This window comes from Chenopodium album, chromosome 21, assembly GCF_948465745.1.
Source record: "Chenopodium album chromosome 21, dcCheAlbu1.1, whole genome shotgun sequence".
Taxonomy (NCBI): domain Eukaryota; kingdom Viridiplantae; phylum Streptophyta; class Magnoliopsida; order Caryophyllales; family Amaranthaceae; genus Chenopodium; species Chenopodium album.
The window spans coordinates 19,689,431-19,712,786 of NC_137854.1; the positions used below are offsets into that span (position 1 = coordinate 19,689,431).

Sequence of the window (23,356 nt, forward strand, 5' to 3'; positions counted from 1 at the left end):
GTTTTGCATAGTTACAACCAATATCTAACAGCTGATTTTACCAAACATGTTTACATACAATAAATAGTCAAACAGCCATTACAAACAGCCAATACTAACAGCCAGTCAAACAAGCCAAGTTAAACAGCCAGCAGCCAACAGCCAACAGCCAACAACCAATTGCCAAACAAGGCCATAGCCTATATAGCTCATTACTGTGGGCTCATGTCAATATCAGTTATATCACAATTCATATCCATTTTTAACGGCCTATACTTTTCACTAGACTAAAAATGAAAGCACACACTCCTTAAAAATAATAAAAATAGAAAAAAAAATCAAAGTACACAAAAAGACAAGCATAATTACTGATTTACTGCAATCAAATACCAACCGTAAGACATTGATACTTCATATCATACTTGAAAAAGGCCAGCACTAAATAATCAACCATTCTTTAATTAAACAGTCAAAAATTAAAAAAATAAAATAAAAAAAAGAATATCAGATATTGGTGATCCAAGCAAATGAAAATCCAATACTTTGTAACAGTAACACTGTATCATTGCACGAGTGACAGACAGGTAATCAAATAATATGATTCTCTCATCTTTGCTGTTTGTGCAGCATAATATTATCTGCATAAACAACTACAACAACAAATACAAACAAACGAATAAAGCAATGACAAAACTCTTTCATCTTAAGCAAAGCATATTTCATCTCACTTGTTCATACTAAACTTTTCAGATTCTTTAACAAGTTTCAATCTTTTCACTTGGGGTTTTTCTCATCTTCTATCTTTCAAGTATTTAAGTAAGTTTTTCTTTTTTGTTTGATTATTTTATTTATTTTTTGTTCGAATCTTTTGAGTATGTTTTAGATTTTTGATTGATTTGTTGATTTGAGGGTAATTAAGGGTTGGTTAATTTTTCTAGTTTGTATGGTTTAATTGGGTTGATTAATTTTTGTTAATTTTGTGTTTTAAGTATCTAAATTTATGCTGTGCATTACGGACTTATGGTGTATGGTTTGGGTATGGGAAAGAGGGGATGTTTTTTGCGGTGAAGGTGATTGTTGTTATTAAAAAAATGAATTATAGAGAGTTTTGTATATTGGGTTTTGCTGAATCTATGATTTAAAAGAATTGGCATTGCAAAACGTATATAAAAAGCTACTTATGATGTTTGATATATTGTATTTGGAATTGTATAATATATGGGTGTTTGATAAAATTGCATTTTTAATTAGAATTGTTTAATTGGGACAATTATTTTTTGTTGATTATTTGTTTTTAGCTACTTCAAATGCTTATACTCCACACAATCTGGCCTTTGGGTTGACTTGAAAGATTATGAGTGCGTTGGCGTATAATTGGCTTTGAAAAATGTATGTTGTTGATGTCAGGTTGAATTTACATGACCTCTTATATAATTATCTACTATAGGTTGCTGAATGAATGTCCGAAAAGCTGATTGAATTCGCTGGTTATGGAGAACACAGAAAGGTTATTTTAATTCTTTGCTAAAACATTTTTCTAATTTTATCAGTTCTACTGTTGCTTAATTTTCCCTTTTAATATAATTAATCAGTCCTATCACATTGATTGTTGTTTCTTTGCTATGTTTTATAGACATAGGGTTAAGGTTTTTCCAAATGGTGATGTATATAATGGTGATAATTTGGGCATGGTTCCTCATGGAAAGGGGAAATATACATGGTCTGATGGGACGACGTATGAGGGTGATTGGGAGGAAGGGAAAATGACAGGGAAGGGACGTATTAGTTGGCCTTCAGGATCAATATATGAGGGTGAGTTCTCTGGGGGTTATCTTCATGGTCAAGGAGCTTTAAAAGCTACTGATGGATCTACTTATGATGGGGCATGGCGGATGAATACGAAAGATGGATTTGGAAAGAAAAATTATGCAAACTCTGATTTTTATGAAGGTTCTTGGAAAGAAGGCCTTCGCCAAGGAAGTGGGAAGTATATGTGGAGTTCAGGAAATGCATACATTGGTACATGGAAATCCGGGATGATGTGTGGAAAAGGGCTTTTAAAATGGGCAAATGGTGATATTTTTTATGGTTCTTGGTTGGATGGGTTACGGGATGGATCAGGTTTCTACCGCTTTTCTGATGGGGGTTGTTACTGTGGAACTTGGAGCAGGGGCATAAAAGATGGAAAAGGAACATTTTATCCTGCTGGAAGTAAACATGTATCTCTGAAGAAGTGGTTTAAATCAGCAGGTTATCATGGAAGTCTAAGAGGTGAGCTGTCTCACAGTACATCCCTGGGTTTTGAAGAGGCTACTAAGACATCAGGGCCAAGGATTAATCGCAGTGTTTCTGAAAGAATTTCTAGTAGTAAATCAAGGAAAAGTTCAAGTCGAAATTCATCTAGGGCTTCTTTTGAAAGAGACTTCATTCTTGGCGACATTCCCACAGACTTATCATCGAAGGACAGCTCTTGCCAACTCAATAGTAAGTCTAGTGATGATCAGTATGATGAGCAGGAAGAACGTGATGTAGTCTTTGAAAGAGAATATATGCAAGGCGTCTTGCTTAGAGAGCGTTTAAGGAAAAATGACGGAAAATCTTTTAAAGTCAAGCGCAGTAAATACAATCCAAAAAAGTCCAAAAGTCGTTCTTGCATCACGATTTCCAGTGGCAACCAGAGCCACTATTTTATGCTTAATCTACAACTTGGTATCAGGTAAATATTCGTTGGGATGTCATCAATTTTAAACTTCTTCATGCTTAACCTGCAACTTTTAATTTTATTGCTAGGGCTTGTCCTGTTATTTGGTATCATGTAAAAGATTTCCCTATGCTGATAATGTTTTTGTTACCACCATACTCTGTTTTATAATTGCCTTTGGTCAGACTAGTTAAATTCTTTAAAGCTTTATAACAGTTTAAGCGCATTCTATTAGCTTGTTTTCCTTCTGAGTAGAAATGTAAATATCAATATTTATGTATTTAAAATTTTAACTGTGTTGTTTAATGTTAATGCTATGATTACTTTAGTCAGTGCTAGTTGATTTAAATTTTTCCTATTGTCCTCGGTGTTTTTTTTTTTTTTTTTTTTTTTTTTTTTTTTTTTTTTTTTTTTTTTTTCCTTGTTCCAGCTTTGCATATTATGTGCATGTTTTATTGTATTGTGCCATGGATTTTTAGAAATCTCTTTTCTGAAAATCAGGTATACTGTTGGCAAGATAACACCAATCCCTGCTCGTGAAGTTAGATATACTGATTTTGCTGAACAAGCCAGAATCAAAATGTTTTTTCCCAGGAAGGGTTCTCAACTTACGCCTCCACATTATTCGCTGGATTTCTACTGGAAGGATTATTGCCCTATGGTATTCAGGTCTGTATATCCCCGGAAAAGTTTCAGTTATGTCTAACAATGTTTGAAAATTAACATTTGCTTCTGCTGTCTGAAATGTGGTCATCTTGGAAGTTCTACAGTCTTCTAATTATATACTGTTTAAACTTATCATCTGGAAAATAAAGCATACCCAAGAAGTTTGAATTGTTTGCTGATCTGGAATATTTTAAAATTTCTCTTTATTGCTTGTTTGTGGATAAAGTATTCAATCGAATTCAATTATTCTGGTTTAGTAATGTACCTATGCAACTTTTCCAGAAAATGATAATATTTAATTCACTATCGCTATTTACCAAATAAAAAGCATGAAAACTTTGACTAGAATAATTGATTTGGATGTTTGTATGGATTAATGAAGCTCATCTTCACTTGTAATATTAATGTTGTTGTGACCCTTGTGATCTTTGGTTGCAAAAATTTGTGGTACTCATAAAGTTGTGAAGCACCAAAAGGGAATTGGCTCAGCGGCACCTGTGTTTCTGGTCGTCTAAGAAGAGATTTAATTTTCACAAATTCTATTTGAGTTTCCAACATGCAAGTAACTCTAGCAGGGTAGTGCCCTATTCTCTTCAACTTAAATAATGTTCAGGAAAATCATTTGTTATAATTTTTAAGTAAAAATGCTTTTGATCTGAAATAACCAATGCAAATAAAGTTTTAATCAATCTTTTTGGCATCTTGGTGGCATTGCTCTTTCCCTTCAACTAAAAGGAATTTGTTTGGAATAGGGTTGAAACTTGAAACAGAACCTTAGTTTAATTTGGAGGTTATGAGATCGACGTGAGCTCCTTTTGAGTGGTAAGCATTGTGAGATAGTTTCTAGGGATGATTTAGGCACCAGAAATAGTGTTTCAAAATTTACTACAGGTTTAATCTAGGACCATTTTCAACCTCTTGGATATTGACCATCTAAGAAATTTTCTGCTAGATATTGTTTATGAAAGATTTCGGGACTAACTACTCATTTTTGTTTTGAATTGCTTTTTAATAATAAGTTGTCTACTCGATGGAAATAGATACAGTAACAATAATGGGATGGTGGGTGAAATAACACAAAAAAATTTCAGGTGGATTTAACCCCTAAATGGCTCTGTTACCACATATCCTTGTTTATGATACTAAATTATTACTTTCAAGTCTCGTGTTTGAGCCCGCTCCAATCCTCTCGTGATACAATCACTTCCGACTCGTTCACATAGCTTGCAAATATAAACCTGCTCCTACTTGATGACATGCATCTTCTTATCTTGCCAAGACTTCTGTCTACTGATCTAGGTCAACAACCCTTTAATAATTATGGGAACTTTATATTTCAAAAAAAAAAAAAAGTTATCCTGATAAATTGCTGCAAATTGGATGGTTTCAACAACATGCTAGTGTCCGACAAACATCTCAAAATATATCCTCAACCTTTTCACTATCCCACAAACTTATTTGCAAGTAGCATAAGCAATTTTTTAGAATATAGAATCTAGAGGTTAAAAATCTTAAAATCTAAACTAACTTTTGGGCCCGTTCTACGCACGAGTTGTGGAAAATTTATTATATGCTAAAATCATTCAACTTACTTGAATAACTTCCATTGTTTTTTGGCATCTTGTTACATTTTATGATTTTGTTTAAGTTTAAGGAGGTGTTTGGTTAGAACAATGAAAATGAAGTAGAAGGGAAACAAATAAGAAGGGGGAAAGCAATCATGTAACTATTACCTTTTCATTTGTTTAACTATAGAAAGGAATTCCTTTGAGTTTGAGGAGGGTAAAGGTATTTGTTACCTTAGGTTTTAGAGTGGTAACAATTAACAACTGGGTGGAATCCTTTACCCTTAGGTAAAGGTAATTGTTACCAAATCTCTTAACCAAACATGTGATAATGGTAATGATTTAACCAAATCCGTTTCCAACCTAAAAATTACACTAACCAAACATGCTCTTAATGTCTTTGTTTTTAATTAAAACTAGATCTTACTTAAAAAGCTTTTCTAAACGAATATCTTATACAAAACAATATATGAATTAGCAAATAGTTAGCAAAGTACCAATCATAGAATTAAATTCTCTAATTGCATGATAATTAAATAATACTTCATATCAAATTACTGAAGACCAAAACCGTGTTATTAATTTACATATGTACACGAATATATGACAGTACAAAGTTCTCTTCACAAATTTATCCTCTTGCACATGTAATATCTTGCAAATGATTCACTATGACATGCAAGCATAGTCGTATAATGAAATTAATTTCTAGATTTTTACACCAAATGCTTCCTCTTTCTTGTCATTCATGTCTTCCTTCTTTGCCTCTTCAATTTATCTCCTTATCAATCCTCATTTTCATCATTGCAGCAATTTTTGCGTGGCATTTTTAGACATTTTTTCTATCATTTTTTTTGGAGTTTAGGTGATACGAAATAAGCGTTTTTAGGAGTTTATGTAAGGAGAAGGATTAAGGGTAGATGGTAAGGGTCAATTTATTAATGTCGAATTCTATTAAATTGAAATGGAAATTGAAATTGAAATATGGAAGGTGCGGAAGTGGTAAAGGATTAAGATTAAGAGAATTAAATTTGTTGAATTGAAGTGAAAGTTTCATTAAGTGAAGAGCTATTGAAAGATGGGGGAACAGAGAGCTAAAGGGCCAAGAAGTGAAAAGGATTGTAAAGTTGAAAGGAGATGAGGACGACATGTGGCGAATTGGTTTGTATTTTTTATATACTTAGTGTAGATTAAGGTACCATCCTTGGCATATCCTTAACCATCTCGTAACCTGGAAAAAAAACTGTATATGAGTCTGTTAAGGCTTAATGGCAATAGCTCGAATGATGGTCATGCACTGATCATATTTGTCTGAAGACTGGCCAGCTTCTTGCTTTATTTGAGGCTGCTGCTGATGCTTGTTTCACTAGTTTTACATTAACTTCACTATGACAAAATTAGGTTTCTTAGTTTCTTTCTGGGTTTCCTTTCTAATACGACTATTCTAGCCTTGTGTTTCAATTTTTTGCTCTTTTTTATGCAGTTTCAAAACTTTCAACATGACATATTTTACATCTGTTTTCAGGAATTTGAGAGAAATGTTTAAGTTAAATGCTGCAGACTACATGATGTCCATCTGTGGTGATGATGGTTTGAGAGAGATTTCTTCACCAGGGAAAAGTGGCAGCTTGTTTTACCTGTCGCATGATGATAGATTTGTGATTAAAACTTTGCGGAAATCCGAGTTGAAGGTAAAGAATTCATTTGACTCTTCCTCAGTGTTGCAATACACTTACTAGTTTTTAAAATGATCCTGATGTTTTAATCTGATCTTTTAGGTTTTCCTCAGAATGCTTCCAAGCTATTACAATCATGTACAAATGCATGAGAATACTCTTATCACAAAATTCTTTGGGCTTCATCGCATAAAACTAAAATGTGGAAGAAAGGTATTTTATTCCAAATTGCTTGATTAAGGCTTTAAGTTTGTAAGATTAATTGCACTACATTTGCAATATCACAATAATGTTGGATATTAACTGCAAAGGGAAGGAGGGTAATTAAGCTGACCTGATTGGCTAGAATTCTCTGTGTATTTTCTCACTCAATATTCATCACTTCCTGGACCTTATAACAGGGGCATTTGATTATATTTCTGGGAAAAGTGAAATACAAGGAATGTTAAAGATAATATCACTTTCAAGAGATGGATTCTTTCATTATACACTTTCTCTCTCGAGAATTCACAATAACCTGCCCCTTCTTTATTTAACCTCTCTACCTAAAAACATCCTGACAGCGACAAATTAATTATTCTTTTTTCTGAAATTCCCCTGACGTCATTTGTAAGAACTTAACAGTATGATATTAATGCCCTTCATCCTTCTAGATGTCTGTAAGGGTGGTGGATTGGGCTGATTCATTGCATGTTGCTGCTGATTACTGCCACTGCAGCCTCGCTTTTTCTAGCTCTCACTAAAATCTCTTTCTTTGTTCTCACCTATCAGACCAGTGACAGATTTATTTAGGGGTCTATTCTATCAGTCTGAAATTTTGGCTTGCTAATGATGATTAGCATGTTTTGAGCGGGTTTGTGGTGGAGAAAATAGAAGAAAGCATATGAATACTTTGATTAAAAGGCAATTGTTATTGGGTTACTGTTAGAATTTCAATTCAAAGTGAGTTATGTTATTCTTGAGAGTAATTGTTTGGTAATAATCGACAAGCTCAGAATAAGGTTAATTGATTGTCCTATCTGTTTGTTTCCCTACACATTGTGCTAGATTTTCAATTATATTTGATGCAATTGTTTTTTCTCATGTGTTTATTGAATCCAATATGGGAGAGCATTTAATGGCTTTACCAGATTGCATAAATGAATACTATACAAGGGTATTGGACTGTTGGTTGAGAAATGTCTATTTAACATGAAGGATGTAATTATTTCTGACTTATTTTTTACTTGAAATTTAATTGCTAGTTGGTTTCTTAAAAAGATAGACAACATACTACTCGTAGCCTCATAGGAGTCATGTTTACTATACGAGGTTTCTATTGCTTCAGTAATTTTTCATTTCACTTACAGGTACGGTTCGTGGTCATGGGGAATATGTTCTACACTGAGTTACGAATTCATCGTCGTTATGACTTGAAGGGTTCATCTTATGGAAGGTCTACAAATAAAGAGACAATGAACCAAAATTCTACCTTGAAAGATCTTGACCTGAAATATGAATTTTACATGGATCGATCATTGCGTGATGCCCTATTTGAGTAAGCTTCTATCATTGTTGAACATGATTCAACTTTTATCAATAGATTATATATCCTATATGGGATGTTTGTTCAGTTGGTCCTTCTCTGCTATATTAATTGGTACTTTTTTTTTTCTTTCTTTTGGGTATTTAGTTAACAATGAAAAAGATTAGTAGCATCTTTTCTTGTTTTTCCATACTTTTTTTGACGTGGCAAATCATTCAATTTGATTATAATTGATTGAAAAATAAAACTTATCTTGGAAACTATGGGTTGATTATTAGGGTTAACTTGATTAAATTTATCATTCAGCATATACTTTTATTGATGTTAAGATAATTTGGTGGTTAGAATTTTGTCATCTTTCTTCCTTGTGGTAGCTTGACAGCAAATGAGGTAGTTCTGCAAGGGGAAATTGAGTAACGTGTTCAAATTGGTTATTAGATCTTATTATTTTTGCAATCGGAGACGGCTGCTTTGGCATGGAACTTTTGACATGTAAGGGTTTGCCCCTTCCTTACTACTCAATCTGTTTCACATTTTACGTGAGGTGAACCACTTTTTAATTTCTATTTTGGCGCTCCTTTTTTTTTTTTTTTTTTTTTTTTTTTTTTTTTTGGGGTGGGGGGGGGGGGGGGCTGATAGGTGTTTTTTTTTTTTTTTGGGGGGGGGGGGTGTCAGTAAGATTTCGGCAGGCTGGCAGCACATCATATAGGCAGGTTGACCGTTAAATACCCACATATATACTTGTGCAATTTGATGTAGATGATAATGAATCTTATGTAAGGTTTAAGCCTATTTTCAATTGTTTGTAATAGTTATGCTATAATTATGTGCTATTACATATAGGGGGCATTTGGTATGGTTTATGTAAGAAACGCTATGGAATTGAAATGAATACTCTTAATTCCCCTGTTTGTTTGGTCTTTTTTCATTCCAGTTACTCTATTGTTTTCCCCACTTTCCTCTACAATGATTCCCCCAAGGGTTTCATCTATGGGAGTGATCTTTCTACTTTGACTACCACCAACCTCGGCTTCCCCACCACCAACCCTACCTGCACTGCCAATCCTAATAACTCCACCATCAATCCCACCAGCACTGCCACACACTGCTGACATTCCCACTGCCCAGCCGCACCAATCCTCCCAGAAAACTCACCCCACCCACTAAAAAAATGTATACCACCGACAAAAACAGCAGGCTCGTCTCAATCTCAATGGAGGCCCTGTGCTACAACGAAAAAATTGGGCCCTTGATCTATAAATGAAATAAACTTTAATGTAATTACATTTTCTTTTATGTATTGTGTTTTTAGGGACGTAGGAGAAGACTCTTGTGAGAATTTTTCTTATGTGAGAACACTCTTTATGTTCTAAATTAAATTACATGTTCTAATTTATTACTCACATAATCTAAACCATAAATTAGTTAAGTTTGATGTCATAAATTTTAAATAACTTGTTCCAAAATTTTAAGTTATATGTTCTAAATTTTAAAACGTGTGTTCTAAGATTTTTAATTATATGTTCCAGATTTTAAAGTGTATCTTCTATTTTTTTGCTCGTATGTTCTAAATTTTTTACTCACACTTTCTATATTCTATATCCGTTTGTTCTATATTTTTATTCACATGTTCATAATCTTAAATCAGATGTTCTAAATTTTACTCATATGTTTAAAATTTCATAAAGCAAATTTTATAAATTTTTAATCACTTGTTCTAATTCTTAAATCAGATGTTCTAAACATATTACTCACACAAATGTTCTAAATTATTATTCATATGTTCAAAATTTTAATTTGAGTCACATGTTCTAAATTTTAACTCGCATGTTCTAAATTTTTACTCACATGTTCTAAATTTTAAATCAGTTCTCATAGAAGTATGAATTCTCACATATGGATTTATTCTCATCGGATCCCTCCCCTAGGGACGTAATTACATTTAGGCCCTGTTCTCTTCACCTTAAAAAAATAATATTAAGTAAAAATAATTTTAGTTCAGTAAAAATAAGTTCAGTTCAGTAAAAATAATTTCAAATCAGTAAAAATAAGTTCAGCAGTAAAATTCAGTTTTCTTAGAGAAGAATGATAATAGAAAATCAGTAAAAATAATTTCAGTTCAGTAAAAATAATTTCAGTTCAGTAAAAATAATTTAAGTTCAGTAAAAATAATTTCAGTTCAGTAAAATTAAGTTCAGTTCAGATTAAATAAGTTCAGTTCAGTAAAAATAATATCAGTTCAGCAAAATTAAGGTGAATCAAACAGGGCCTTAGTTTGTGAGTACTAAGAACGTTATTAATTGATAACTAGGCCCTAATTTTATATTATCACCTATTGTATATATCAGAATTTTACATAAAATGTTAAAATTGAGTTAAAAAATAGAATTTTGATGTTTGCTACCGGGGAAAACACTTGTCTTCACATTCGCTACTGATTTAAAGTTTTTTTTTTTTTTACTTTGCTACCATTTAAATCAGAGTTTGTTATAAATCACTACAACTTAACGGAATCTGTTAGGATTTCGTTAAGTTTTATTCATAAAAAAAAAAAAAAATCAAAAATTAAAACCCAAAAAAAAAAAAAAAAATAAAAAAATTAGCCACCCTTAATAGCCCACCCTTTCCATCGCCACCCTTCCCCCTCCCCTTGCTAGCGGCCGGTGCCCAAAGATGTGGCTTGCGCCGGCGACCCCACCGGAATCGAACCCCTCCCCTTTCCCCACCCAAAAACTGACACCCCTAACCCTAAACACCAGCCCAAAACCACCGGAATCAGCGATTTGTGGCTGAATGGGGGTTTGCGAATTGGGGGTCTGCGAAATTGGTGGCTGTGGTGGTGTTGCGTGCTTCTGCGAATTGGTGGTTGCGAAATTGGTGGTGGTGGTGTAGCGAGCTTCTGCGAATTGGTGGCTGCGAATTGGGGGTCTGCGAAGGAGGTGGGAGGGAAGGTGGCTGCAAATTGGGGTCTGTGAAGGAGGGTGGCTGGGAGGGAAGGAGGCTGTGAATTGGTGGCTGTGAATTGGAGGTCTGCGAAGGAGGGTGGCTGGGAGGGAAGGTGGCTGCAAATTGGGGTCTGTGAAGGAGGGTGGCTGGGAGGGAAGGAGGCTGTGAATTGGTGGCTGCGAATTGGGGTCTGTGAATGTGTGCGGTGAAGGTGGAGTGGGTGGCTGGAAGGAGGGGAAAAGGGAAGGGGGTGGGTCTGGTGGCGCCGGGGGGAGGAGGGCAAGCATTGATGGGGGATAGGAAGGTGGCGGTGAGGTGGCTGAACGGTGGTTGGACTCCACTAACGGAAATGGTAACGGTATAAGGCATCGGGTAGTGATTTTTAACAAATTCTGATTTAGGTGGTAGCAAAGTAAAAAAAAAAAATTTAATCGGTGGTAGCAAATGTCAAAAAATCCTTAAAAATTCTTAATTGGAAATATAATACTTTATACCGGTTCTCTTTAAAAGGAAAAGCTATGAAGGTACATGGGATAGCACATGCTACCCCTAGTTTTTTGTTTTGTTTTTGTTTTGTTTTTTTGTTTTGTTTTGTTTTGTTTTGTTTTTTTTTTTTTAAAAAAAAAAAATTAATAGTATTTAATTTTTGTGTTTTCTAAATAATAACAATTAACTAATGTTTTATATTTAACTTATACAATTAATAGAAGTTGGTTTAGTGGTTATTTGGAATTGCGTTTAACTCATCCTTTGTTTTTTGGAGGTCATGGGTTCAATACATACAACTCCCTTATTTTGACAGCTTTTATTTTATCACTAATCAAAAAGTATATTTCCATTATATGACTAGGTGCTTTTACCAGCTAATGGAATTATATTTCAAAGGATTAATCCATTATCTTTATTGACAGTGAAATTTCATATAATAAATCCAGTTATAAAAACATTAGTTTTATAGTACCGGTGTACTGAGTAATATCAAGTGTTTATTAAGAGTGGGGTTTGTGACAATTTTTGAGAGAAAATGACTCTTCAATTGTAAAACTTTTTGGAGGGAGAGATTGTCTATCACTACATAATATCTGTTTCATTAGTAAGTTAATGGTTGGTGCTACCCAAACTGAAAATTCTGAATCTGCACTAACACTCATTATCTATGAAGTATTAATTTGGAGGCCCCAATATCTTGGAGGCCCTGTTCCATGTCTCATGTTGGACACGGTGATAGCCAGGCCTACTAAACACCTATTAAAACTCCGAGGAAGAGAGAAGCACCTCTAAAACCTAGCACAAAAATATTCATCTAAATTTTACAGGAGATAGTATTCATCTAAAATTTATTAAAGTTACTATAGAATTCTACTCTATTTTACTGGCTTTTATACAACTTTTATTGACCCTTAATGGTTGACAAAGAAAGCCATTTGTTTTAGAGGAAAGTGATGTATATGTCTAAGCATTAGACTCATTGCAATTTTCGCTATGCTTCCCTGAGTTTGTCATGTTATTGTGCGGAAGTGCACCTTTATATTGCATGTGAAAAGGTATGTGAATAATTTCATTGAGTATGCGGCAGTTTAAATTTTAGTTTATTTGATGTAGCTTGGTTTCGGGGTCTATATCAAATGGAAGGGGATATTTCTATTATCTGTGTTTAGTCCAAATTTCTATTATTTCTCTTTTCTTCTTTATATGTTACTGAAAACGCTTTAATCCTAAATTCATACCACTGGGCTTGTTCACCACCATCATCAATTAAACGTTCCCCATTGCTCTACCTCGCCTCACCTCACTCTATCTCTCCCTCGCTAGAATTCAAATAACTATATGTGTTTTGCCTCAAAGACCGTCCCCCCCCCCCCCCCCCCCCACAATCCACTCTTATCATGTCAACTAAAGTCACCTCTCCTTTATTTACCAAAGCTCTCTTTTTCTGAGCATAGTTACCCAAAATCACCCTCTATATTCCACTAAAACTTCTTTTCTCTAAGCTTAGAACCCTTAAACACCGAGAACCACCCTGTACCCTATCTTAGAAGTTCATCCCTAGCCCATAGCCCTTAACAAGCTATTCCTTCCCTCATCGAGAGAAAATTGACATGCAAGATGTTGGTTATGGATGAAGAGAGTAATATGGTGATGGCCCGTGGTGGTAATGTCGGGAGATAGAAGGTGTTGAGGGCCTATCATCTTTTCGGTGATCAAAATTTTTAATTGTTGTTTGAGGAGTTGGGTGGGGGAGTGGAAAATGATTCTTTTTTAATCAATCAGAGCATATTTTTACATTGATATTTTAACACTGCCTCTCTAATGGTTTTGATATAGTATTTAGGTTAATATTGACTGTAATTGTGATCAGGATTACCTATTTCCCATATACCACGCACACACACAAACATTGCTTTCTGAGTCACAATTTCTTGGAAGCTATAAACTCATGGGATGCACCTGGTATACTCTAAGAAATGGACCCTTCATTGTAGCCACTAAAAACAAGTGAGGTGATTAATTTTATTGAGAAGTGGTTCTGTCATTGACAAGTTAGATTTGGAATGGATCTAGAATCTAACGCAACATGTGAAAGTATAAAGGGAAATAGGATACAACTGTGTTCCTCCTTTCTAGTTAGTTTTATCCTAGTAAAGAAAAATTAGTTTCCCATTTGATCAAATGTTTACTATTAGATTATTTCAATTAACTTATTGTAAATCCATAGTTTTTAGCCTATGTTTGCCAACCAGACGTATGAAAACCAAGGTAATCATGGCTGTACTATTTTAACTATGCTGTCAAATAGGCTGCCCCTTTGTGCCTATCCTAGTTCTGGGTAATTGTATTAACCCAATAAGTTTATTTCCGTAAAAGATAGGAGATGCCAAACTGTGTTTGGGTTATAATGTCATTTCCTTGTGTCTTTTTGTGTGTGTGTGCGTGTGTGTGTTTTGTCGGTTTTCACCAATAATAATAACATTTACGCCCTCATTTTTTTGATGTTACACATTTAGTGTTGACTCTTTTTTCTAGGAAAGTTGAGTGGGTGTAAGAAAAAGTAAATAAAGTAAAAAATAGAAGGTAAAAAGATGGGCAGTTGTAAGAAAAAGAGGAAGGGGACAGGTTTGAAAGGTGTGACTATGTAGGTATTAGGGGGGATAATATTAAATATTTTACTTACCCAAAATAAAAATTTAGTAGATTAGTAGAAATGGGTATATCAAATAAAAACACCTCAAAAACAGAATATAGGTACATTAATCGGAAATGGAGGGAGTATGTTTTAAGATTGCTAGATAATTGTTCTATAGTGTGTAATTATGGACCACTTCAGACGCATTAGATTTATGGATAAATGGCTCTACATTGAGATGAACTTGAAGCCTTGTTGTATACTATGAACAATCTTAGAGATAGGAACTACCAACAAAGCTAGATTAGATTTTGCTTCTATGGTGAAATATATACTTGGCAGTTTTCTCAGCCATAGGGGGAATTATTTACTGGTTTGAACTACATATTTGCCTGTTCTTAAGTTGTGGCTTGTAGCTAATCTCTCGTAGACTGTTTGAAATTGTTTAAATTAGGTGGATTAGTCACAAGCTGGTTTATATTATACGCAGGTTTTTTTATATTGAGTGTTGGGAAGAATATAATCATAATCAATTTTGTGATTATGTGATTAAAATTGTAGATTCATCCAATGTTGAGTGTCTAGTTTGTCTTATCTGTGGGAATGTGTTGTAACTATTGGAGCTTTCCAATCTTCGTTTTTGCTTACATAACACGTGATTTGTTTCTTATCTTGATATACATTGTTGGTATTGGGCCCCCCTCTTTGTATGACCTTTACTTTATCCTCAATGAAAGTATATTTTATCTTATATTCCATTCCTCTAATAGGCTAGTATTGCAACATGGGGGTATTGCACGGATTTTAAGATTAGGAGAGAGATATAGGGACATAAAAAAAAAGTGACCCATGCGATGAGGAGAAAAATCGAAAAAACTTCTTCTTCGCCTTGAACGCCTTAATCCCATTAGTAGGGTCGGCTACATGAACCAACATGGGGACTTCCCAGGAGGTCACCCATCCTACTGATCCTAGTACTACTCTCAATCACCATGGTTCATGCCAAGAGATGTGACAAAGTTTGACACTGGCCTACCGTAACTCTCCTCCTTTATCCAAGCTTGGGACTGATAGCGGAAAACCCACCGGCGGAGTTCGAGAGAAACCATGTGGAAATAAGGAAATATTGGAATATTTGTTAAACTTCCTAAAATGGTAATTGTTCCAATATTAGGGGAACGGATGAAGTATATAGAATTGTTTCTCTAATTTCGTGTTTACTAGGACACTGATTATCGATATACTCCATGTTAGAAATTTGTGAATGGGTTGATGAGAATGAATATTCTGGTATGTCAGCCCATTGTTTGAGTATGGTGCAGAATACTTATTTATCTAAGTTGATAAAATTTTATCTTTATGTTTGACTGTACGAAAATGTTATATACCAGTTGAAACCACACCCTTGAACAAATTTATCCTTTCTTTTTTGCAGACAAATCAAGTTAGATTGCAGGTTTCTTGAATCTCAAAACATAATTGACTATAGTCTTTTGTTGGGGTTGCATTTCCGAGCACCTGAGCATCTGAAGTCTTTCTTGGAATTACATGAACCTTCATATGATGCTGAGAACAAACCTGTTGCTGATGGTATGCTACATATTTTTTATTGTACTTGTCTTTGGCTTCCTTGTAGGTTCTTTTTGCTTGAAATATTATAATATTTTGTCAAGCTATTTGTCTTTCATATCTGTTGAAAAAATTCATTACTTTATAACTACCAGAAAGGTATGACTAGGAATGCTAATCGAGTTGGGCAGCTCTCGAGCAACTCGAACTCGACTCGATCAAAGCTCGGTCAAAACTCGGCTCAAGTTGGCTCGACTTGAGATGTAAACGAGCACGAATTGAGCAAGCTCTAACTTGACTCGATAAGGTCACGAGCACCTCAATACTATATTTTATTAGTACATAATATACAAAAGAAGTTACCATGCTTAAGATAATTTGACACTTAACAAGAGTTAATTTATATTATTAAAAAAGAAAGAGTAAATATTTAAAAATAAATGAATAAGAAAAGAAAATTAGTATATAAAGTGAACAGAAAGAAAATAAAGGCCTATAATTTTAAAAGGACCAAAACCTTAACGAGTAGATTGTAGCTACTCGACTTGACTCGAAACTTTAACGAGCACGAGTCAAGCTGGTTTAATTGACTTGAAAGTTTAACGAGCACGAGTTGAGCATGAGTAAATTTTGAGTCGAGTTGAGCACTCCTCAGCTCGTGATTGACTCGCTCAATTAGCACCCCTAGATATGACTTATGAGCACACATTAGTCTCCAATTGGTGCTTATTTGTAACCCAGCCGTGATCTACTTCTTCACTATGGGTAATTAGTCCATAGGTGTTTATAAACCAACTTTCCTCGTTTTCTTTCTTAGATTTATAAATTTATTGTTCCATTAACAAAAAAGACATTGGGTGCTCCCTCAAATCCTGCATAGGTGGTCACTTTCTTATCACACTCCTATTTCTTTCATTATACTCCAGTGGTTTTATCATATTAAATTATGAATCCCTGTATAAAGACTTATACCACAATTGTGTTAGGAAATTAGGGTGCTTGACGACTAAAGTTGAAATTGGAACCAGTGAAGTATATGCTTATAATTGTTAAGGAAATATAATTCTCTAAAAATATGAAATGACTATGATTGATAATTAATTTTAACTCCAGAACTGACACTATGCAATCCTATATGCTAAAAATTATGAATTGTAATTTTTATTACCTCTAAAGTAAACAATGAGTCACATTGTTTCTACCATATAATTGTATTCTAAAATCGTTTACTAATTAAAATCACAAAACATTAAAATAAGTTTATTTAGAATGCTCTTCTTATGTTTTGTTAAATATGGCTTTACTTATATTTATTTTAACATTCTCTCACTTAAATTCAATTTTTTTAATTTCTTTGTTATGCTGCATACTTATATGCAAGTCCGACACCATAAGTAATTATCACTATAGGTTATCTCGTATGAATATTCTGATTATCGACACTTCCTTCTTCCCGCTGTTCTTGAACAAAGCGATATTTTATGCTTTGTCTTTGAATGAAATGCTGGATTCTTTTCCAAGTGAAGTCATTTTGACTATCACAAAACAAAACTTTCTTCTTTGTGTTCAAGCTCCTACCCAGTAGCATTTGCAGCCATGTTGCCTCTATTAGCTTGTGTAGTTGCAATGTAATCATAACAAACATTAAACTAGCAACTATTGATGCATATGGTACTCGAGACATCTCCATCCTCTCTGCTTCACTACTAGGACTCATACTTTAGGATATCTTGAAATTGATCGAAAGAGGAGTAGAGATTGGCTTACAATCTTCCATGTTATAGCGTTGCAAGATTTGTTCAAGTAGTTATTCTAAGAAAGCCAAATCTTCCTAGTATTCTTATCTTGGTGTATTTGCATCCCTAGAATCTTGTTTGCTGGTCCTAAATCCTTTATATCAATCTCTTTACCCAACTGAGTGTTTACCTCTTCAATATGATCTCTGTTTGGGGCTTGCTACCAACATATCAACATACTATAGCAAAACTTTGAAATCACCATCATCTAATATCTTGCAGTAAATACAAGGATCTGAATTTAGTCTATTGTATCTAAGGCTCGTGATGAAGGAATCAAAGCTGTTATACCAACATCTTGGTGATTGCTTGAGACTCGTACATAGACTTATTCAGTCTGCAAGCAATTTCTCTTTTCCTTTTTTTTTGAATCCTCTTGGTTGGAGTGTATAAATTTCTATAATTATTATGTTTTCATTATTCCCTACTAATATTAATGCTCATATTTTTAACTGATTTATATATCACGTATATATTGTGATTCTCATGCCATTTATTATCATATATTGTATATGACTGGTTGATGAACTATGACTAACATCTTTATAAATCTCAATATATATCTTTAATCCATTTTTAATTAATTAATATCAATACTCATTTATTTATGCACTATACTTAATCAGAAGTCATTAGTCGTATATGATTATTTTGTGATATTTCATTTACGACACACTGCTTAGGAAGTAATATAACTGGCACATTATTATTTAATGTGTTGAGTATAAACCGTATAATTAAATGTATGAAGATAAACATTGTAACTAATTTAACAACATATCACCTAAGAATATATATTTATTATATATTAGTGAAAAAAATTAAGTCAAAGTTAGTACATGAATAGTGGACAAATCAAATCGATGCATTTAAATATTAAAAGAAATTCAGAAGAAGTGTAAACAAGGTTCGGTTTAACTAAATTCCACCCCCTGCTCTCTCTCCCTCTCCCTGTTTTATTTTTTTACATAGGCTGCTCTCAACTACAAAATATGTTTTCTTGCCATAATGTTGCCTTATGGTCAATTTTTTAGGTATGACCTCAATAGCAGGGTTATCAGTTCCCCCAACAGGTCTGATGTTGGTTACACATGAGCCGGGTTCAGTGAACACTGCTCCAGGTCCTCATATTAGAGGAAGTACATTGAGGGCATACTCTGTCGGTGATAAGGAAGTTGATCTACTCCTCCCTGGAACTGGAAGGTAGGTAATTGGCCATGTTATGGCAACTAATATTAAGACTGTGTCATTGAAGTTCTGTTGCTAGTCTGACAGCATCTTTTGTTTGTTTTTCCAGTTATCTTTTCTAATTGGCTTAATATGAATTATCATGATCTGACAATTTTTTTTTCTTTTTTTTTTTTTTGTTTGGAAAAATGTGTACCATCCTATACTAAAGGAGCAATGCTATCTTCTACGAATATACCAATGCTAAATATTTTACCCTGTCACAAAATGGAAATTTCCATACTTAGGAATTTTCTTCACTTTATGTGCCTGAATCTATAAAGTTGTTTCTTTCTACATCTGATATCATTTTATCCAAGCCACTGAAAAATAGTTGATGGTGATTGGATATTAGCACAATCAAGTTGTGTTTAGAATGTGGTTAGGTTTAAATTCCTTTTATTTCATTCATCACACTATATGCACCTGATGCTATGGTAACGATGGTGGGTGAGGGACTTCGGGCCACGTGAGGAAGAGGTTATTTTTGATTGTGAATTCGTTGGTAACACTAGGAACAAGGAGTCGAGAGTTGAGGTAGTGATAATGGTGGTAATAGCCTCCACCACCACCCTAGTATATCTATTACCCCAAAATTGAGTGCAGTAATCCCCGAACCCCCCTCTCCCTTCTCATCTCACCTTACAACCACCCTTGTTGCACTACTACCAATCCAAGCATGCCCTAAGGATTAAATGGATAATGAAGATGTATATCAGCGGGTTGAGGATCATGGGTTCAGGATAGACAACAAATAATTGCTTCTTCTAATCGGTTTGGTATTTATTCAAACGAGAATGCCAATGGTTCTTTGTAGTTGGCTTGAAGCCTAAACCAAGTTTTTGCAGGGTCTTTTATACAATAAAGTGTATATAGGTCAAGGGATTTGCTCTGCTTCTGAACATGATAAATCCTTGTATGAGAATCAATTCTCTAATATTGGCTTGAGCTTAGATCATCTTATGTTTCAGATACTGTGATGTTGGACATGCTGTATTTGCAGATTAATTACTAGCATGTGCCTATCATCCAATGGCCAATTCAGATGGTGTAAGAAAAGAGAATGGGTTTTATCCTAACTCCAGTTGTCCTGAGTACCAAATTAGTGTGGCCAAAGCTCACGTATCATGCAAGATTTCACTACAATGGAATGGGTTCCACTGTCCTGGGAAATGGTTTACCATTCTTTTTAACAGTTCATTCGCCTTCTCAGTGTATGTATCGTCCTCATAGCTCTTGGGAATTAGAGATGAGTTTGTTGAGTCCACTTAGAATATTTAAAATCAGTGTTCCAAGTCGGGAAGAAAACTAGATCTGAGAGCTAGAAACTTTGAATGTGACAGTAATTATGATTACTGTGTTTGAAGGGAAAATGTTCTATAAATGTTCTATGATTGTAAGTTGTCTGTCAGGTGACTTGGGCCAATGGAAGAAACCAACTGCAATGCTAATTTATGGTTGTGGATCTCTGTTGTTTGTTTCTCCATATAATGGGTGGGGATTATCATGAATCCAGAAAAGTGTGAATCCCTCTGTATGAAGTAATTAAATACGAAAGTCATGGGTTGTTGTCATCTGGTCACCTGTCATATTTTTGAAACTTCCTTTCTTTTGTTACCGTTCACTTTCGTACCCCTTTGAGTCACAGAGAAAATGTTAAATGTTTTTATTGTTTTTGTTTTTTCAACTGTTAGATCTCACTATAACCGAAAAGTTATTGATATACTCGTACTATTTTAGTGATCTCACTTTGTTTTGCAGGCTAAGGGTACAATTGGGTGTAAACATGCCGGCTCTAGCAAATCGTAAGGTTGAAGAAAATGAGGTAGATTCAATGGAGGTCGAACTATTTGAAGTCTATGATGTTGTTCTGTATCTTGGCATGATAGATATATTGCAGGACTACAACTTGAGAAAGAAAATTGAGCATGCAAGCAAATCTTTGTTAATAGACCCAGTGTCAATCTCTGTTGTTGAACCGAAGTTGTATGCAAGACGTTTTATTGAGTTCTTGGAGAAAGTTTTTCCTGTTCTTTGAATGAGTTAAACAATGTTCTTCTATCTTGTACATCTCCGTCGCGACTGGCTATTGCAATTAGGGCAATACAGTTGCAAATATCTGTAAATGGATCTTAATGTGCAGGAGTAAAGAGCAATGGCCATAGATTGCATATAACAACAATAACACTGCCTTGTGCAATTGTGCCCAAGCATCTATTAGTCACCAATTGTGGATGTCATATTCACTTGTATCTTAATTTCTTGTTTGGGGTAAAAAGTATAGGGAAGAGAGGGATGTGTTTAATTCTGTAAAGTTTTTTTTTTTTTTTTTTTTTAGATACTCTTGTAGTCTTGTAAATCGGTTGAACAATTGCTATTCTTAAAAAAAATTTGCCAAATTGGCTTCGTTTAATTACTACTTCGTATTCCTTAAGGTTTATTTGTATTTATTTATTTTTTTAACGAAGGTTTAATTTGCATAAATTGAAAGAATTTAAGCTGATACAATACGAACTACTAGGCTGACTATTATAAGAACACTAGGTTAAGTCCCGTGCCATGTACGGTCATAATTAAACTTTACAACAAAAATTATAAAGAATGGTGTTAATTCAACAATATTTTAACCAAAAAAATATTCGTAACAAAATAATAGAGTCTAATTAAAGGTATTGATGGTCAAAGTTGTGTCTCGACAAATGTGCAAATCCAACTACTCATATAACTTATAAAAAAAACGGAGTATAATATAGTAAAATGATTTTGTTCATTTTTTCTTATAAATGTAATGTACAATTTTAAGATTTATACAAAGTATGCTACCAAAGTAATTTTTTCTATTTTTAATGAAAATAAATTTTAAGTTAGAGGAAAAAAAAAATGATAATATTATAATAATCTTTCTTTCAAAAAAAAAAATATTATAATAATCTTGGATAATGATATATTTCAATACCTTAATTATAATCTATGTTAGTATATTTGTAACTAAAAGATTCCTAGTATGTAAAATATGTTAAAATAATAATAAAAAAAAATTAATTGAGTATGATTGGATTATATGTGTTGTTAAAATGGAAATAAGTAAAAAAAAAAAAGCCGGAAAATTTTTTAATGACATCGTGACAAGTGTCACTTTAGGTTCACTTTTAGTATAGGTTAATTGATGATAGCTATGACTCTTATGAGCAACACTAGGTCTTTCAAAAACATGAAAAGCCAACTTAAATAAACTTGTTTTTGGTTGCCCGTGAATGTTGGAGCCACTTTGTAGTTTGTAGGTAGCACTACCTTGCACAAATTCTTAGTTACACACTACTGCATTCTGCAGCCAAGTTAGCTGCAACAATCTTAGATATGAATATATAGTACTTTAACAATGAACATATGTTTTTTTTTTCTTTTCCTTATATCTTAACTCTTTCGCTTTTTCTTTCTTAGCTCTATTAATTTTCTCTCCTATTTTCTACTAAATTCAAAATTTTTTCATCACTTCCCTTTAATCTTTAAACTTCTTTGTCCTACCTCGAATTCTCCAATTGTGACCACTGCAACATTCTCCATCATCATCATCTTCGTTGCAATTGTGAATCACTAGGGGATGTGTGTGTGTGTGGTTTTTTTTTTTTTTTTTTTTTTTTTTTTTTTTTTTTTTTTTTGTGTGTGTGTGTGTGTGTTTGTAAATATGTGAATGTTGTAAAATTGTTGATATTTTCTGCTAGTGTTTGACCCCCAACTCATATTAAGGCATATGATATATCGCTGGAAAGCTCTAGAAGTCTTCTTTCCAACCAAATAAGAATCAGGTCAATATCGCTTTCTAAATAAGTCCTCTGTTTCGTTATAGTTGCAACACACACTTAATTACGACACTTAAGAAAAATGGGTCTCACATGATATAATACACTTAAAATGGGGTTAAAAGGTTGTTATGAGTATAATCAAGTGCGCCAGTGTAATACCTCGTATTTTTATACGTATTTAATTTAAAGTATGTATTTCATAAAATATTTAAATAGTTGTAATTATTTTAATTATAGCATTTTAATTTATATTATTATAAAAGGAAAGTTTATTTAATTATTTTAATTATAAAAGTTTGGGTTTTATTTTAAGAAAGTTTAATTTTAACAAGTTTTATTAGGGAAGGAATTAGGAAAATCTAAAAGAGGAAAGTTTAGGGAAGAGGGTTAGTAGAGAAGGGGTATAAATATCCCACTTGTGAGGCAAATCAACTTTGCCCAGAGTGGAGAAAACCCAAGGTAAACTTCGCTCTCTCTCCTCCTTATTTTTCTTTCCTTTTCTTTTCCCCTTCCCCTTTTTTTTTTGGCTGCCCCTTTTTCCCCCCATCGCTGCCAGCCACCGGTAGCTGGTGGCCGCCGCTGCCAGCAGTGCAAGCCGCTGGCAGCAGGTGGCTGCCGCTGCCAGTAGCCGGCAGCCGGTGGCTGCCGTTTTCCTCCTCCCCTTTTTTCCCCCTTTTTCGAACCATATATTAAAAAAAAAAAACTTAGCTTTCCTATTCTAATTTAATCTATGCTTAGATCTAATTGTAAATTATGAGTTTTGGGATTTAATTTTGATG

At 33.9% G+C, this 23,356-nt stretch overlaps 1 protein-coding gene across 3 annotated transcripts; it reads left to right on the plus strand.

Annotated features, from left to right (window-relative positions):
- Positions 1–438: 438 nt before the first annotated feature.
- On the plus strand, positions 439–21,193 carry LOC145601026 (phosphatidylinositol 4-phosphate 5-kinase 8-like). Of its 3 annotated transcripts, XM_081656931.1 has the most exons (11): positions 439–563; positions 730–795; positions 1,427–1,486; positions 1,613–2,695; positions 3,182–3,349; positions 6,437–6,602; positions 6,690–6,800; positions 7,937–8,124; positions 15,618–15,772; positions 18,582–18,750; positions 20,536–21,193. In XM_081656931.1, the coding sequence occupies exons 3-11, from the start codon at positions 1,470–1,472 to the stop codon at positions 20,810–20,812; spliced, it is 2,334 nt and encodes a 777-aa protein (XP_081513057.1). In that variant the 5' UTR covers positions 439–563; positions 730–795; positions 1,427–1,469; the 3' UTR covers positions 20,813–21,193. The 3 variants fall into 3 exon arrangements, with proteins under 3 accessions (XP_081513057.1, XP_081513058.1, XP_081513056.1); XM_081656932.1 differs by lacking the exon at positions 439–563 and having other exon boundaries at positions 599–795; positions 18,621–18,750; XM_081656930.1 differs by lacking the exon at positions 439–563 and having other exon boundaries at positions 600–795.
- Positions 21,194–23,356: the final 2,163 nt, after the last annotated feature.